The sequence below is a fragment of the Dromiciops gliroides genome, chromosome 1 (genome assembly GCF_019393635.1).
Source record: "Dromiciops gliroides isolate mDroGli1 chromosome 1, mDroGli1.pri, whole genome shotgun sequence".
In the NCBI taxonomy this organism is placed as follows: Eukaryota; Metazoa; Chordata; class Mammalia; order Microbiotheria; family Microbiotheriidae; genus Dromiciops; species Dromiciops gliroides.
In genome coordinates, this window is record NC_057861.1 from 471398820 (window position 1) to 471418319 (window position 19500).

At 33.1% G+C, this 19500-nt stretch overlaps 1 protein-coding gene across 1 annotated transcript in view; it reads right to left on the bottom strand.

Moving 5' to 3' along the window:
• MAN2A1 (mannosidase alpha class 2A member 1) overlaps positions 1-19500 on the bottom strand; it is a 205799-nt gene that overhangs the window by 137936 nt on the left and 48363 nt on the right. Inside the window, exon 4 of the mRNA XM_044003273.1 lies at positions 17771-17942. Coding sequence (XP_043859208.1) covers positions 17771-17942 — 172 coding nt within the window. The remainder of the gene's footprint in view (positions 1-17770; positions 17943-19500) is intronic.

Here is a 19500-nt window from a genome sequence, read left to right on the forward strand (position 1 = left end):
GTCAATATTCTTTACTAATATTTAATATACTTAAATAATACTGCCTAAATGGGTGCAATAGCCTTTAATTTATAGGTAGCAATATTTTAGAAAAACCCAGTCTGCCCCCCCCAATAATTTAGTTAAAAACAACTTGTTCCCCAATAATTTCATCAACACAATAAAAAACCCCACTGAATAAATAAAACTGGGACCTGGCTTTATTGGGGCGGGGGGGCAGGGAACAATAACAATAATATACATAAACCTTTGCTTAACGAGTTAAAAAAGGAAGTATATGAAATTACCAGTATTAAAAATGAAAACAGTCAATATATCACCAGTGAAAATAAGCTCCCTAAGAAAAAATCCCCAGGACCGGATGAATTTACAAGTCAATTATACCAAATATTTAAGGAACAATTAATCCTAATACCACATAAACTACTTGAAAAAAATAGGTAAAGAAGGAATCCTACAAAATTCCTTTTATAACACAAATATGGTCTTGATACCTAAACCAGGGAAAACAGAAAGAGAAAATGATAGAGTAATTTTCCTAATGAAAACTGATGCCAAAAGAAAAAAAATTTAATTACCAACAAGGAGATTACAGCAATATATCTCAAAGATTATATATCATAACCAGGTACAATTTATTCCAGGAAAATAAGGCTGGTTCAATATTAGGGAAACTATAAGCATAATTGACCATATCAATCATGAAAACAACTAAAATTATATTATATCAATAGATACAGAAAAGGCATTTGACAAACTAACACCCATTCCTATGAAAACCATTAGAAGTATAGGAATAAATGGAGTTTTTCTTAAAAATGGTAAGTACTTTCTATGCAAAACTGAGAGGAACCATTATCTAGAAAGGGGACAAAGTAGAAACCTTGCCAGTCACATCAAAGATGAAGCAAAGTTGTCCATTACAACCACTATTAACCAATATTGTACTAGAAATGCTGGCAATAGCAATAAGAAGGAAAATGAAATTGAAAGAATAAGAATAGGCAATGAGCAAGCAAAACTCTTTCTCTTTGCAGGTGGCATGATGGCATACTTAGAGAACCCTAAAGAATCAACTAAAAAACTAATTGAAACAATTAACTTTAATAAAGTTGCAGGATATAAAGGAAACCTATATAAATCACCAGGATTTCTATATATTACCAACAAAAAACAGCAAGAAGAGGTTTCTAGAAAGTGAAATTATGTTTAAAATATTCTGCAGACAATAAAACATTTGTGATATTCTACCTGCTAAGTCAAAACCAGGAACTATATGAACACAACTGCAAAATACTTTTCACACCAATAAAGACACATCTGAACAAGTAGAGAAATAGCAATTGCTTATGGGAAGGCTTTATTTTTAAAATAAAAATTATAATTCTGCCTAAATTAACTTACTTCCTTAGTACTGTGAGAATCAGGATGCTACCCACTGCTGAGAAAGACTTAGTACTGTGAGAACCAGGGCGACGCCCCCCTGAGAAGAAAGCATGTGATTGGCCTCCAGAACCATACCAAACTACCAAAGAATTATTTTATAGAAATAGAAAAAAAATCATAACAAAATTCATCAAAAAACCCAAAAAGTCAAGAATACCAAAGCAGTAATCACCAAATAATCTGGTACTGCCTAAGAAACAAAGCAGTGGATCAGTGGAATAGATTTGGCATAATATGAACAGCAGTAAAGGACCACAGTAAATCTAGTGTTTAATAAGCCCAAAGATCCAAGAATTGGGGGCAAGAACTCACCATTTCACAAAAATTGCTAGGAAAACTAGAAAGCAGGTTAGTAGAAACTAGGCATAGACCAATATCTCACACTGTACACCAAGACAAAGTCAAAATGGATACATGATTTAGACATAAAGGGTGATATTAGTAAATTAATGAAGCACAGGAAAATTTCCCTCAGACCTATGGATTGACCAAACAATAGATAAAGAAGTTCATGTGAAGTAAAATGGATAATTTTGATTACATAAAATCAAAAAGGTTTTGCAAAACAAAAGCAATGCAGCCAAAATTAGAAGAAAAGCAGCAAACTGGAGGAAAAAATTTACATCAACTATCTCTGGATAAAGTCCTCATTTCTCAAATATATGGGAAACGAAGGCAAATTTATAAAAATTAAAGCCATTCCCCAATTGGTTAAAGGATATAAACAGGAAGTTTTCAGAAAAAGAAATCAAAGCTAGAAATAGGCATATGAAAAAATTTTCTAAATCACTACTGATTAGAGAAATAAAAATCAAAATAACTTTGAGGTACCAACTAACACCTATCAAATTGGCTAACATAACAGATAAGGAAAGGACAAATGTTGGAGAAGATATGGAAAAACAGACACTAATGCAATGTCAGTGGACTTGTGAACTAGCTCAATCATTCTGGAAAACATTTTGGAACTATACCCAAAGGGCTATAAAACTGCATATCATTTGACCCAATGGTATAACAAGGTCTGTATCCCAAAAAGAGCAAAGGAAAAGGAAAAGGACCTATATGCACAATCCCATTTATAGCAGCTCTTTTTTTGTTTGTTTTTGTTTGTTTTTGTTTTGTTTTGACAGGGCAATAAGAGTTAAGTGACTTGCCCAGGGTCACAGAGCTAGTGTCAAGTGTCTGAGGCTGGATTTGAACTCAGGTCCTCCTGAATCCAGGGCCAATGCTTTATCCACTGTGCCACTTAGCTGCCCTTATAGCAGCTCTTTTTAAGGGAGCAAATAATTGTAAGTTGAGAGACTGCCCATCAATTGAAGAATGGCTAAACAACTTATGGTATATCAACATGATGGAATACAATTGTGTTATAAAAAATGAGAAGGATGGTTTCAAAAATACCTGGGAAGACATATAACAAAGTGAAATTAGCAAAACCAAAAAGATCATTGTAACAAAGTAACAGCAATATTGTACCAATGGTTTGAAAGACTTCATTACTCTGATCAATACAATGATCCCAGACAATTGTAAAAGACCTATGATGAAAAATGTTATCCACCTCCACAGAGAGAATTGATGAGCTGAGTGCAGACTGTAATATAATTTTTGCACTTTATTTTTCTTGCTTTTTTTTTAAAACAACATAGCTTCAACATGTATAACTGACGTATTGTTTTCCTTCTCAATGGGTGGGACAGGGATGGGAGGAAAGGAGAGAATCTGGAAGTCAAAATTTCTTTTAAAAAAATGTAAAAAAAAAATTTTTAATCTTTTTAAAAAAGAATCGATTACAATTTTTTAAAAAGACGAACAAAGCCGGAGATATAGGAAATATAATTCTGCTTTACTTACTTTTGGACACCTCCATAGACAGCACTGCATCTTACTCCTCCATATCTTTACACAAGTGACTCCTCACTTGTCAGAATGAACAACCTTCCTCACTTATACCTCTGAAAGAACAGAGGAACTATGATAGTTCCTACATGACATCTAGGTGGCATAAAGCACTGGCCTTGGATTCAGGAGGACCCGAGTTCAAATCCAGCCTCAGACACTTGACACTTACTAGCTATGTGACCTTATGCAAGTCACTTAACCCTCATTGCACAGAGAGGGGGAAAAAAAAAGAAATGATAAAAGGGATAGATTAAGAAAAGCCTGAAAAGACTTGTATGATGCAAAGTGAGATGAGTATGATGAAGAGAAAAATTTATAAATACTGTAAAGGCAATTATTAAAAATTCGGAAACTGTTCAACACAATGACGAACCAGAATTCCAGAGAACACATAATAAAACATTTATTAGCTACTTCTTGATTGAGCAATGATGTACTCAGAGTGCAGATGATAACACCAACCAAAAATTTTATGGCCAATGGAGGGATTTGTTTTTCTTCGCTATATGTGTTTGTAAAAGAGATTTTGTTTTTATTGCTTTCTTGATTAGGAGGAAAATAGGGAGATAGAAAACAATTTTAATTTGAAAGTAAAACAAATTTCAATTTTTTAAAAAAATCTATTCAAACAATTTTACGTAAATGAATAGGCAAAGGAATTTAATATGGGTGAATGTATTGTTAAATCATTGAATGTATTTGCTATAATCACAATGCTTAGGAATCAGGAGTCCCAGGTAAGATATGCCAATGAAAATAAACGAAGGAAAATTGCGATCACCTTGATCAAGTTTCAGGTTTTTAAAATAACTTTATTGTAAAGCATTTTCCTTGATATTCAAGATCTTGGGAGGGGGGTCGTTAAAATACTGCTAATTTATCAAACTCTGTATCCCCCTGGTAATTTGACGGATAAAACATTAAAAATGTACAATTAGGGACAGTCACCAAGGTGATCTGTTCACCAGCCATATTTCTCTCTCCTAATAAATCTCTTTATTTTACAAGATTCGTGATGAGCCTCCAATTCTTTGGGTGAGCTAGCCCCCTCCCCCAATCCAGGCCACAAGTCCCCCCCAAAACATTTCTGGTGCTAAAACCAGGGAAGGGAAAAGTCTGTCAGACAGGTAAAAAGGGGGATTGCTCGTGTGACTCTTGAATTCACTGGGCGGGGTGTACACTGTGCTTTTCTCCTCTGTCAGGAGCCTCAGTCGCTTTGGGTGGGCCCCCAAGGTCTGAGGTCGAGAATAGCTGTAACACCAAATGGCCTTTATTTGCAGGAGAGAGGAGAATTAAGGTAAACAAGCCTGCTCATTAGCCCATACCACACCCCAGAGTGGGCTAGTCAGGAAGAAGTAACACCTCACAGTTGTTGGTTTGCTTGTATGTCTTATGTTCACCTTATAATCATTTATGTGTCTGTCAAATGTAAGTGTGTGTAAAATCTATGGGAAATTTTTGGTTGTAGTTCGTAAAAAGATCATTCTAAACCCCTGTTGCCTTCTTGAGCTGTGGCCAGGCTCCAAAGGTGGGTAAAAGGCAGTCTTTGACTTCAGGGTATCTTACATTGTGAACTGTTCAAGAGTTTGAATTTGGAATTGGAATGTAAACTCTCCTAGGTATTCTTAGCTGTAGATAAACACTGTAAAAATTGGTAGATAGATAGATAGATAGATAGATAGATAGATAGATAGATAGATAGATAGATAGATAGATAGATAGATATTGCCACTTTTGAAAAGTATACAATTAATTTTGGTAATATTGTCATTTCTATTATAATGGCAAGGCCTAGCCATGATAACACTCCAGTTATTTAGATTAAAGTGTTTTGTAATTGAAACTATACATTAAGAGGTTGATCCCCATATATTTTATACATTTTGTAGTTATTTAGAATGGGATTTCTTTTTCTATTTATGCTTCTTATGTTTTGTTATTAAATAGACATGCTAATTATTATTTTTTTTTTTTAGTGAGGCAATGGGGGTTAAGTGACTTGCCCAGGGTCACACAGCTAGTAAGTGTTAAGTTTTTGAGGCCGGATTTGAACTCAGGTACTCCTGACTCCAAGGCCAGTGCTCTATCCACTGCGCCATCTAGCTGCCCCCCCCTCCCCCTGCTAATTAATTTTTGAGGATTTATTTTGCAGCCTGCAAATTTGCTAAGCTATTGTCTCAATATCTTTGCTGATTCCCTATGATTTTGGGGTTTTGTTGTTGGTTTTTTTTTCCTATGGTTTTACAATTAAACCATTATATGATCAGCAAACAGGATAATTTTATATTTTTATTGTCTGTATTCCTTTAATTCAGTTCTCTTGTCTGAGTGCTATTGCTAGCATTTCCAAAACGGTATCAAGTAACAATAAGGAGAGTGGCTATCCTTACTTCACTCCCACATTAGAAAAGGTTCTATTATTATTAGAAAAGTATATCTATTATATGTTTTTTCATTTCAGATAAATGCTTTAATATTTTTAAAAGGCTCCCCCCCAATGATTACACTTTGTAGAGCTTTACGCAAATAAGACTGTTGTACTTTGTCAATGGCTTTTCCTGCTACCTCTGAGATGATCATGATGTTTTAGTTTTTAATATGAATAATTATGTTGATTATTATCCTAATGTTGAACTATCCTTTCATTCATGGCATAAATACAACTTGGGCATAGAGAAATATTTCTTGGATAAATCATTGTATTCTGGCAGGATTCTGTTTCAAATTTTTGAATTAATGTTCATTAATGGTACTGGTCAACAGTTTTTCTTCCATGTTTTATCTTTCCCTGATTTAGGCATTAGGACTATAGTTCTCTCATAAAAGAATTATACCAGGGTTTTCTTTCCCACTCTGAGAAATTTCTAAAGTATGGCTAATTGTTCTTAAAAAGTTGAATAAGAATTCTTCTGTGAATTCATCAGGTTTGAAATTGTGTTCTTTTCTTGCTTCCCTGCCCCACTTTGGCAGTTCTATTACAATTAGATCTACTTCCTGTTCTGAAAAATGGCTATTTAAAACTTCTATCTGGTCATCTAATAGTTTGGGTATTTTATATTTTTGAAGGTATCCCACTATTTCTTCCATATATGTTATATGTGCAAAATATGTTAACAATTCTTTTTACTTCTAGTTTTGCTGTGATTTCACCTTGCAGATTTGTTAATTTATTGATTTGAATTTTCTCCTCTTTTAATCCAATTAGCTAAGAATTTATCTATTTTATTGGTCTTTTCAAATAACTAACTTTTAGCTTTATCATTTCTATTCTTGTTTCCGATTTATTTCCATGATAATTTTATCTTCTTTTGTACTTATTTTTTCTTGATTTTCTAATTTTTAAATGCCTATTCAATTCATTAATTTTCTTTTTCTTTTTTTGTTAATATTCGATTGTAAGGCTATGATTTTTCCCCTCAGACTGCTTTAGCTGCATCCCAGCAATGTTAATATTGTTTCATCATTAATATTTTCTTTTACATAATCATTACTTCTCTGATTTGATGTCTGACCCAATCATTGTTTGAGATGTCAATTGTTAACTGTCCACTGAGTTCTATAGCTTTTTTTTGGCCCTTGAACCAATTTCTACTTTCATTACATTATATTTTGTGAGAAATATTGTTGCAAAACAAAGAATGGAATTATACTGGGATGCAGCCACTGAGGAAGAAATTCTATCTCTAAATACTTTCATCAACAAAAGAAAAAGGAACTGATCAATAATTTGAAGAGATATCTAGAGCATTAGAAAAGCATAAGAAAAAATCCCACCAAAGTAGATATTCTAAAAAATCAAAGAATAAATACAAAATTCAAAACAAAAACAACAAAAAATGAATTTCTAAATAAAAGAAGCTGGGTTTTTCTTAAGGAAATTAATTTTAAAAAATAAACTGCTAGCTAATCAGATAACGAAAAAATTAGATGAAAATCAAATTACCAATGTCAAAGATGAAAAAGAAAAAAAACAGAAAAAAAAATCAAGATATTTTGGCCTGATTATGACAACACAGTGGATGTTTTAAAAGAAATTATTTTCAAAAACATGAAAAACACAAACTAACAAAATAAGACATAAAAAATATACACAATCCATTATCAGACATAGAAATCTGAACAAAGCATATATGAATTTTCAAGTTATTTTTAAAACGGAACTGATAGAATAAGAGGTTAATTCAAAATAAGAGGCACATTCAAAGAACAGTTAATTCCAATATTATATAAATTATTTCCAAAAGTAGGGAATTAAGATACTACCAGATTTCCTCTCAGATAAAAATGGTGTTAATGACTTTATTAGGGAGAGATAAGGCTGAGAAAGAAAACTATTTACCATCATTTATATTGAATGTTAAAGCAAAAATGCCAAATAAAGTAATACCAGAGGCTGGGACAAACCAGAAAAGAATATACATTGATCAATTTAAATTTGTACAAAGAATGCATATTTGATTCAAATATAAGAAAAATGTAGATATGTTTGACCATATTGATAGTGGAGGAAATAACAAATCACATAATTTTGTCAGTGGAAGCAAGGCATTTTTTTTTGACCAACTACAGCATCCATTTGTATCGAAAACATTAAAAATCATGTGAACAAACAGACCTTTCTTAACCAGGGGAAATAGCATATATCTGATCTAAACTAATATTATCTGTAAAGTATAATCTGAAACACTTTTGCAATAAGATCAGTGGCAAAACAAGAATTCACATCATCACTATTATTTCATATAGTCCTAAATATTTTATCTATACAATGAGAAAAAAGTTGATAGAAGAGTTCTTGGAAGAACTTAAAAAGGAATTAAAAAATCAAATAAGAGTGCTTGCTTCGGGAGCACATATACTAAAAATCAAATAAGAGAGATGAACAGGGGCAGCTAGGTGGTGCAGAGGATAGAGCACCGGCCCTGGAGTCAGGAGGACATGAGTTCAAATCAGGCCTCAGACATTTAACACTTACTAGCTGTGTGGCCCTGGGCAAGTCACTTAACCCCAATTGACTCACCCAAAAACAAAAACAAAAAAAAGAGAGAGAGAGAGAGAGAGAGACAAAAAATTAGGAGAAAAAAAGCATTTCAAGAAAATTATGAAAAGAAAGGTAAGCAATTTGGGAAAAGAAGTCCAAAGTCTTAAAGAAGAAAATAACTCAAAAACTAGAATGAGACAAGAGGAATTAAATGCCATTAAAAGACATCAAGAAACAATAAAACTAGAAAAAAATAGAAGAGAATTTGAAACAACTCATTAGAAAAACTAATCTGGAGAACAGATCATAGAGAGACAATATAAGAATTGCTGGACTACCTGGAAGTTATGATCAAAAATGAATCTGGAGAGAATATTACAAAGCAATTATTAAGGAAAATTGCCTGGATTTCCAGAACAAGAAGGTAAAGTAGAAGTAGGAACAAATCTATCATTCACCACCTGACAGAGATCCCAGGAGGAAAACTTATAGGAATGTCATAACCAAGTTTCAAAACTCCCAAGTTAAGGAGAAATGACTGCAAGTAACAAGGGGAAAAAAAATTGTTTTATACTGCAGAAATACAGTCAGGATTTCACAAGACCTAGTACCATCTACTCTAAAAGAATGTAGGGTTTGGAACATTTTATTTCAAAAAGCAAAAGAGCTGGGTTGCATCCAAGAGTAACTTACCCAGTAAAGTTGAGTATAATCTGGATGGGGGAAAAAATGGACATTTGAAAAACTGATAGACTTGCAGGTAATTGTATAAAAAAAAAAAACAGAATTCAATGGAAATTTGATATGAAAGACCCAGAAGAAATATAAGGAAAATATTAAAGACTAATTATAAGGCACTCAAAATGTTTACTTATTTTTATATATGAAAATATAATAAGTATTCTTAAAACTATTATTACTAAGGTAATTTGAAAGAAAGACTGGGACTGAACTGAGAATGATGGGGTTGATTCTAAAAAGCAAAACTGGGTAGGAAAAAGTAAAAGGGAGTAATTATGAAAATGGGCATGAAAGGAAGAACTAATACAGAGGAGAAACAAGTTGGGGTGTAGGGCTACTAATGTTTGAACCTTACTCTCATCTGGGTTGAAAAGGAAACAATATGTACATCTGGAAGGGTGTAGATGCCTACTGAACATGGAGAGAGGTGAGAAAACTGGGAAACAGGGTGGAAGAGGGACAATGAGAGGGTTGTGTGAATTGGGATTTGGGAGGGTGGGGGGAGAGAATATGGGAAACTGGAGGGAATGTGTAGACTGAAATGGGGAGTAAGGAGAGGATGAAGTGGGTGTTGTGAGGGTAACGGAAATAGGGTAAAAAGAGAGGCTGAAAAAGAAAATAGTGAGCAAAAGTAAGATGGAGAAAAATTCACAAATAGTAACTATGACTGTGAACAGGATGTTTATAGCAGCTCTCTTTGTGGTGGCAAAGAACTGGAAACTGCATGGATCCCTATTAATTGGGAAATGGTTGAACATGTGGCATATGGCTATAAGAAATGATGAGCCCTTCATAGAAAGGTATGGAAAGACTTGCACGAAATCCTGAGGAGCAAAGTGAGCAGAACCAAGAGAACAGCAGCAATATTGTTTCAAAAACAACTTTGAGCAACTAAGTTATTTTGACTATTATAAATAAAAGAATTAAAAATAAAAAACATATGAAGGGACTATATGCATCCAGAAAAAGAACTGATAAACAGAAGTATGCATAGAATAATCTTACATATACATACCTATTTATGTCTACTGGTAGCTTGGGGGGGAGGGAGGGGGAAGAAGGAAGGAAGAAATTTACATGATACTTTGTTGTATATTTTTGAAGGAAATACCAAGTTGTACAGGATAGATTTCAAAGTTTTATGTGCAATCATCTTTTTATTGTTATGGAAATACTTGTTTTGTTCTGTGAACTGAAAATAAAATATATTTTAAATAGAGAAGAGAAGAAAGTTCAGTAAGCAATATAGGCAATTAGCATAGTTTTGGAACTACCATGTTAAATGTACTATAAGGTTAACAAAAAGACAGCACATAAAAAAGATTCAGGGATTCACATAAAATCCTTTTTCTTAACTTTATACATAGAAATTGTTTTTGTTAATATTTATCAAGGGCATAATAAAAAAATTTTAAAGGAAATCAAATATTAAAAAAATGAAAATATGGTCATCAATAGCCCTAAAGTTTACAACGAGCAGAGGTTGGCTTGATAATGTAAGGTAACAAAGGAACTTTTATGGATATATGAAGAGAAAGGAGATGACCAAAGATGACTGAAAATTAGAATGGTAACTGATCACAGAGAAAAGACAGCTCCTCAATTCATATTCTTCTGTGGGTTTTTTTGCCTATGAAAATGGTCTCTCAATTTAAAAAAAAAGAAACAGAATAAAAATAAAGACAGTTAATAAGGTTTGATGCCTAAGGTAAAAAAAGAGATAAGTGAAGACTGAAGAGTTCAAGTCACCTAGCTCAAAGAAACTACATTCTAAGGTAGTGAAGAGGCATGTATGATTGCTGAGTCATTACCAGTAATCAGTGAAAAACACAGAGAATAAGGAAGGTAATGCAGTATTAGGAAAGGGTAAATCTTGTCCTGATTTTCAAAAAGGAAAGAAAATGGAAATGATAAGCTGGCTTATCATTAAGTTTAATTACTGAGAGACTTCTAGAAAATGTTATTGAACGCTGAAAGCAGGTCATGTCAATCTAACTTTTTTATTACCTGATGAGTTTTCTAAACTTTCAAATTAAATTTACCAAGACTTTAGCAAAGCATTTGTAAAACCCTCTCACACTATTCTTGTGAAAAAGATGGAGAGATGTAAACTAAACAGCAGCACAGTTAGGTAAATTCAGAATTTGGTTGTGTGGCTAAAACTAAAGAGGATCTATTAACAGGATTTTGTCAACTCGGTAAGAGGTTTCCAGTGTCATGCATGCTTGGTCCTTTGCTATTGAATATAAATCACTTAAAAACCTGGTTTCCAGTTCTGTTCCTTATACTTAGAAGCTCTGTGACCTTGGGCAATTCACTAAATATCCCTAGGTTTTCTGTAAAGTGAAAATATTGAACTAAATAGTTCCAGAGGTGCCTTCCAGTTTCTAAATCTCATACTTGGAATAAAGGCATACAAGGCAAACAGTAATCTGTAAATGACAAAAACCTGGGAAAGATGGTTAACATACTAGATGACAGAATGACAAAAAGATCTTCAAGGACAGAATGTGGGACTTATTCTACTGAGATGAAATTTAAAAGGGATAAAGTTTTATGCTTAGGTAAAAAAATCTGAATTCCTAAGTAGAAGACTTCATTGCCTTACAAGCTCAGTGTGAGCTAGTCATATTATATGGCAACAATGAAAGAGAATGGAATCTTTGGCTGTAAAAACCAGGAACAAGGTTAATTATCCTGATGCTCTATGACCTGGTCAAACCATATCTGGAAAATTGTACTCAGTCTGGGGCTCACTTGATGAGGGCTATAGATAAGCCAGAAAGTATTCATGCCCCAATTATTCACTGGGCAGCTGAGTGGGGCACAGTGGATAGAGCACCAGGCCTGGTCAGGAAGACTCTGTTCCCAAGTTTCAATTTGGCCTCAGATGTTTACTAGCTGTGGGACCCTAGGTAAGTCACTTATCCCTGTTTTGCTCAGTTCCTCTTCTGTAAAATGAGCTGGAGAAAGAAATGGCCAATTCTAGTATCTTTGCCAAATAGGATCATGAAGAGGTGGTCATGAATAAAAACAACTGAACAATGAACAAAATTCATTGGCTAGTTGAAAGAATTAGGAACATGAAACCTCGAGAAAATTTTAAGATGTATACTAAAAATTTTGGGGGAAGAATTGGCTGGAACTTAGAAGAGTGAAGACAAAACTAGGACAAAGAATGGCAACTACAAAAAGGAAAATTTAGGCTTGATATTGGGGAAAACTTTTAACAATGAGAGCTGCTCAAAAGTGGAATGGTCTGACAGGAGAAGTAATGGAATCCTCTTCATAAAAGGTCTTCAATCTAAAGATAGATAACCATTTGTCACTGTTGTAAAGGGAGTTTTCTTTTAGGTATAGGTTGGACTAAATGGTTGCTAAAGTTCCTTCCAAATATGAAATCTTGTGGTTTGTTTCCCATTTCCCTTTATGACCCCCGATCGTGGCTTGAAGTTGTACAGTATCACCAAAAGAATGTTCTTTAAAAGAACAACTTTTAATTTAAACAGGTCCATGATCATTAAAAGCAACATGCACACATAGAATAGATGTGAGAAAACACTTGCTCCAATTCCTTTGCAAAATGACAGTGGAACATTTTATACATTGTTAGAAGGTGGATTTTTTTGTGTATATTTGGCAATTTTTAAATCTTCCTTTTTTAAAAAAAATGGTTGTTATAAGGGATAGTGGAGGCAGGAGGATAAAACAAAATTAAGAAGATATAAAAACAAAGATATCAATAAATATTTCTTTAATATTTCCCAGACTCCCCAAGGAAATCCAGCCTGCTACCCTGTTCAATTTTAGTCCCAGTTTACTATCTATCAATAATTGTCCAAGATAAGTTGGTCTAATGGTCCAACTTAATTAGTTGCCCAAGGAACTAAATATTATAATCTAGATTATAGGAATTCTTCATCTATTCAGATTTTCCTTTTTCAATAAACATTTATTAAGTCCCTACTGTACTCTCTGATAAAGATATGAATTTAAAAATAGTCCTTCTCATGATGGAAAATGCTCTCCAAATCCAGGAAAAAAAAAAAGAACTATGGAATCTAGATGTAGATTGAACCATACTATTTCTATTTATTTTTGGTTTTGTTTTTTTGTTTTTCCTTTTTGCTCTGATTCTTCTTTCACAGAGTGACTAATGCAGAAATATGTTTAATGTGATTGTCCATATATAACTTATATCAGATTGCTTGTTGTCTTGGGGAGGGGGGAGGGAGAGGGAGGGAGAAAAATTTGAAACTAGAAATCTTATAAAAACGAATGTTGAAAACTATCTCTACATGTAACTGGAAAATAATAAAATACTTTTATGAAAAAAAAAATACAGTCCTTGTCCTCAAGGAGCTTACAATTTAATCAAGAAAGACAACACACAAAAGGAAGCTGAAAAGGAGGGTGGAGGAAGATACCCCAGCATGAGGTATGATAGAGAGGTCCAAAGAATTGCAAAAGCAATGCAGCTGATGGGGAAAGGGGAAGACTGTGGTGAGTCCTCTCCTTAAATAAAGGGCCTGGAAACCATGACCCTGCCCTCCAGTCAGAAAGTCCAAGTAAAGGGGCAGAGTTCTGGTGAAATGTGACTACCAGGCAGATTCAGTCTTGCAGGATGAAACTTCCTAGTGATGAATTTTCTAGGGAAGGAAGGGAACTATCCTTGTGGATAGTTAAGTTTGACTCTTGAATAATTATCAATCATTTAGAAAGCTCTGAACATTTCCAGGGTGTAAGCCAACTGGTACTACAATGCAGCTTACCATTTATAATTTGGTTATTTATTGGTTTTCATTTATAGTTATTATATTTATTCAACACTGTATGATGATCCACTTTAACAGACTTAGTTCTTCTCAGCAATACAATGATCCAAGACAATTCCAAAGACTCATGATTGGCTATGTGTGGTGATCAAGGGAAAGTAGTTGAGGATAACACCAAGACTGTTTACCTCCATGGCCGGAAGTATAGTAGTACCTTTGATAATGATAAAGAAATCTAGAGGAGGGATAAGTTTGAGGTGATAAGATAACGAGTTCTCTTTTGGCTATGGTGAGACACCTATGGGACATAAAGTTGGAAACGTATGATAGGCAGATAGTGATACAGATCTGGCAAATTTAAGCAGACACACTAGGGCTTGCTGAATAAATGGATCTGGAAATCATTTTCATAGAAATAAGTCTAGAAAGATAGGTTGAAGACAGATTCTGAAGGATTTTACCTGTCAAACAGTAGTTTGTGTTTTATCCTAGAGAATACTAGAGTTTCATGAGCAAGGGAGTGATATGGTCAGGCTCATACTTTAGGAACACAAATTTGGCAGGCATATGCAGGATGACTGGAGAGAAGAGAAAAGTAGCCCAAGTAAAAGGTAATGAAGGTCTGAATTAGGGTGGTGACTGTATGAATAGGATACAGAGAGAGGAAAAAAGGGCCAGGAAAAATTCCTAAAGAAAAACCATTATTTAAGAAACAGGACATGGAAAATGAGTCAATAAAAGAGACTAATTAATAGCCAGAGTTAGAAAGAGAGCAAGAGTAATTTCATAAAATAATATGCAGAAGGAGGGAGTAGTAAACAATGCAAAATAATAACAAGGAAGTCATAATAAAGACTGAAAAGGACCATTTGATTTAGCAATTAAGAAATCATTGATGATCTTGGAGACAGTTTTAGTTGAATGATTAAGAGCATGAGTCAAAAGGCCAGGGAATCGAAAAATGAGAAGAGAATAAATGGAGGCAATAAATTCGAAGGTCTTTTCTTAGACTTTGGCTGTGAAAGGAAAGAGATAAAGGATTACAGGGTCAAGTGAAGCTGTTTTTTTGTTTTTGTTTCTGTTTTGTTTTTAAAGATAGGTGAGACCTATCTTGTGTTTTTAGGCAACAGAAAAAGAACTAGTAGAAATAGAACATTAGAGATGGGAAGAGATGATTGAGATGCCAAGCTGCCAGGAAAGACAACAGAGGGCAGTAACAAGGACACAAGCAGAGGAGCTGGCTTTTACCAAGAGATAAAAAAAAATGTCTTCATTCACCTCTTTGTCAGAAAATAGAGCAAAGGAGAGAGGAAAATTCAATACCTGTACTTTTCCACTATATTTCAGTCACAAATGAAGCCTTTAAGTATAATATTTATTCTTAAAAGCTTGTCTTCTAAATGATCTGCTAGATTAACTTTATTATTATATACATTTTAAACATTTAGTTTTTTGTAAAAATGCCTGATACAAATTCAATTAGAATGAAATTCAATTTTTATATCCTGCTTCTACAAATTTTTTATTAGAATACTCACAGTGGCTTTACAAAGTCTAGTTCACTATATTTAAATGAAATGAAAATAACAAACATTTACCCTTCAGCACTCCCTCAATTCTAACCTAGGCCCTCAATTAAAATCTGTATTCATGTATACACAATCAAATATATTTTTAAACTTAAAAGATTCTCCTGAAGATTATTTATATTGTGCTACAGAACAATAACTGTAATTGAATGATTTTACAAATTGTTTAAACTCATTTCTACAGACTGATGGGTCATATAACAAGCCAACATCAATCTATACTACTGAATTTTTTATAAAAGGTGGTGGCCAATGGGTTTACTGTCTTATATCACATTTTTATAAATTACATAATTGAAATTTTTTTCAAAATACAGATAATCCATTACCAGGACATGCTCACTGTGCAAACTAAAAGCAGTTACCATAGCATTCTTCTAATCCAGTAACTTTCTATTTGTGAGAGACAGGCACATAAGATCTCCCACTTTACCTTCTATTTTACTTACTCTAAGAACATAGAATTATATGCAAGGGGTTCTTCAGCATAATTCTAACTGGCACTCAAAAACAACTCCAGAAAATGTTATTTATTTAGTGTATGATATAGCACTGGCTGCTTAAAAATCATAGATATTATATTCAAACATGACAATTTATTGTACAGAGTTAAACACCAAGTTTCTTGAGCAAGTTCTATATGTATATATATATATATATATATATATATGCATCAGTAATACTAAACATAGAAGTTTGTTCTTTTAATTAAGTTATGCCAATAAACTTTATTTAAGTAAGTATTTGCTACTTCTAACTGAAAAGCCTAGCATCCTACAGGGAAAAAAGAAAAAATATTTAAACATGAATCTAATCCAAAAGAGATATATAGTAAAGGAACAGCAGGCAGATAAAACAAACTGTCTTACAGGAAATGCAGTCATCTATTCTGCCATTAGAGAAACCCTTAGTGAGGGATGAGCTGCCATGTTCAATTCAGACATTTAGAATCTTACTCCAAAGCCTGCACAAAGCAGATACTGGAGAAGGCTTCTGAGAAAAATAAACTGCTGATATCTTATACATGGCACATTACTATGGTGAACTGTGATCCCCATGATTAAAGCTGATGCCACATAAAACATCCTATCATATCCCAAAAGGGAACAATGAAAGTTTAATATGTATTGTGGTATAATTCAAAGGAAAAAAAAATTCCAATTTTTCAGTTGTTCCCATTCTAAATAAGAGCTTGCATTTTTAAATGTATTGTTCATAATGCAATATTTAAAAGTATTTGCAATCAAAATGAATCTTTAACACACTCCTTACTCTTTGGCTACTCAATATTTAAAAATAAATGCCAAAATTTGTACTCTCTAAAATAATACATTTGATGCATGTTATTTTTCCAGTAAGATTACCTTTAAGAAACATGATTTTTTATGAAAACTGCTTTTATATAAGCATGTTTAAGATTTTCTAAGTGTTTTCCACAATAGTAACCAATTAGATTATTTTAAATTATAATAAATAACAAAAAACACATTTAGTTAACAAATATTATCTTAATTCTTTAGCACTGATAGAACTCAGTACTTCTGCTGTGGAAAGTAAATAAGCCTATAGAAGAACAATTATGAGGATCATTTGGAGTTATGTTTCAGTTAAGGTTTTTAAATCAATCGATATTCTATAATGACATTTAAAATTTACTGTGTGTAAAACTTTTCTGGAATTAAAAGTTCTAAAGTTTTCTAATCCTATTCATTCTCTTAAAAGAAATAAGACAAATCATTGAATAAACAATGTTAAAAACACAAATCACCGACGTTACTTAAATGTTTAAGACCTAAAAATATTGTGCAGCAGTGCTAAAATTATAATAAACTGCCACTTCTTAAATTTTTGAATGAGTTCTAATGAAAATAGAGATTTTCAGCAGGGTTCAATCAGAAGAGGGTTTGATATATACACTATGGATATAAAATCACCACAATCTTCAACTAAGAGTATTTCACTGGACTATAAGACAGAACTTATATTAAGCAATATTTGCAAGTAGCAAAAGAATAAATGCTCCCCAAAAACTATGAAGAGGGAAAAGAATAAGTTGAAATACACAAAAAGATGTTGGTTTAATATTGTTCTTTGTCCCAAACCTAAACATAATTTGAGATCTAAAATTGTTGTAAAATATTCAAATATAGGACTTAAAAATATGTAAGAATCCAAATTTCTGCAGAAAAAAGAAAGTATTTTAAAAGACTTTTATATTTTATAAGATAAAGTCTTCGAACAAACATCTTACATAAATTTAACATGATTTCCCAAAGTAATTTAGTCTATAATCCTATAAACTTCCAAAAAGAAATTAATTTTTAGAAACAAACCTCTTAACAGCATCCTTCTTCTGACTATCTATTCCATCCCACCATTTTGAAAAATAAGAGATTTCAGACCAAATAAATTTTCTCCTTTTGTCTTCATTCAGCTTTACCACCATGTTATTAAGAATATGCTGGGTCTGGTCTCTAAAGTAGTCATTGAAAGTCTTCAGCCAACCTAAATTAAGACACAAATATACCACACAAATCTGGTTTCAGTTAAATCACATTTCAACTATAAAAGAAATATTTTATAAGTTTTCAATGTTAAAAAGTTATATAATTTAAAAATTTTAAAGAATAGTTTCTAATTGCTAAGATTAAATCTGAAAATTGACCAAAAGGCAAATATATAGCTTGGAAATGACAGAAATTAAAATGAGATGCATAACTTGAAGACCAATCAAAAATAATACAATGTAAATAGTATACCTAGTCCCATTATTCCTAAGTTATTGACACCATTTTCTCCTAATTTGAAAATCTGAATAGCATAAAGAATCAATAATACTGATTTAACAGACTTGGGTAGACATTTCATTCTTTTCTTCCACAAGTAGCACCTAAACTATTATACTACATATAATATTACATTAATCAAATAAATTAGACAGAACATCAAATATAAAGTACAATCTTTGCTCTGGTAAATCCAAAACTCATTTAAAAAGTGATTTTATGATTTTATAAATCAAATTATACCGGTTGCAAAGAAAACAATGAGTAGGAAAGTGATTGCAAAGGGAATATTTTTTGTCAGTTCAAAAATTGGCTTTTGAGTTCAATAACTGGCAAGCCTGTATTGATTTCTTTTGCTGAAAATGCATATCAACTCAACATAACAAATTCTTAAGTTTTACATTTTTGCAAGAGTTGCTGCTCATTTGGAACATCAGTTAGGTTATTATTTATAAGTAAAAAAAAGTCCATCTTGGATATAGTAAATGGGGCTAGGGTGTGGGGGAACCCTAATTTGTGAAATGAATTACTGTAACTAAGTTTAAACTGATCATGGGATCTTAGACTTAAAGGTAGAAGGAACCTTAGAGACTGTATTCCAGTGCCTTCGTTTTTTTTGTTTTTGTTTTTTTGCAGGGCAAAGAGGGTTAAGTGAGTTGCCCAAGGTCACACAGCTAGTAAGTGTCAAATGTCAGAGGCTGGGTTTGAACTCAGGTCCTTCTGAATCCAGGGCCAGTGCTCTATCCACTGCACCACCTAGCTGCCCCAGTGCCTTCATTTTACAAGTACATAATTGAAGAATAAAGTTAAGGAAATTGCCCATGGTCACACAGGTAGTAAGCAGAAAGATTTTGATTCTCTGGCTCCAAATCTTGCATTCATTCTACTGAAGCATCTCATTTTAGGGTAGTTTGAGACCTTGTCCCCTCACCAAATTTTTTTAATAGTGCTTCAAAGAAACTATCTTACAGCCCAAAACTGTTACCCTAAAATGGAGCAACAGGAAAAGGTACAGGCCAGCGTGCATTTTAGCAGTACAGCATGGAGCCCTCTGAGGCCATGATGATCCTCTGAGTGAGAATTTCTAGTAATCTGCCAGCAGAAAAAGCCAGCGCTATTCTAACCTAATAAGAATACTACATCATCTTATCCAGTTGGCAACACTTCTACTCCAGTTGACTATATCTCTCTTTCACATGGCAGCTAATCCATGGTACTTCACAGATTTGATTTAACAGCCAACCCTTCAAAAATCATAAATATGAGAAAATCCCAAA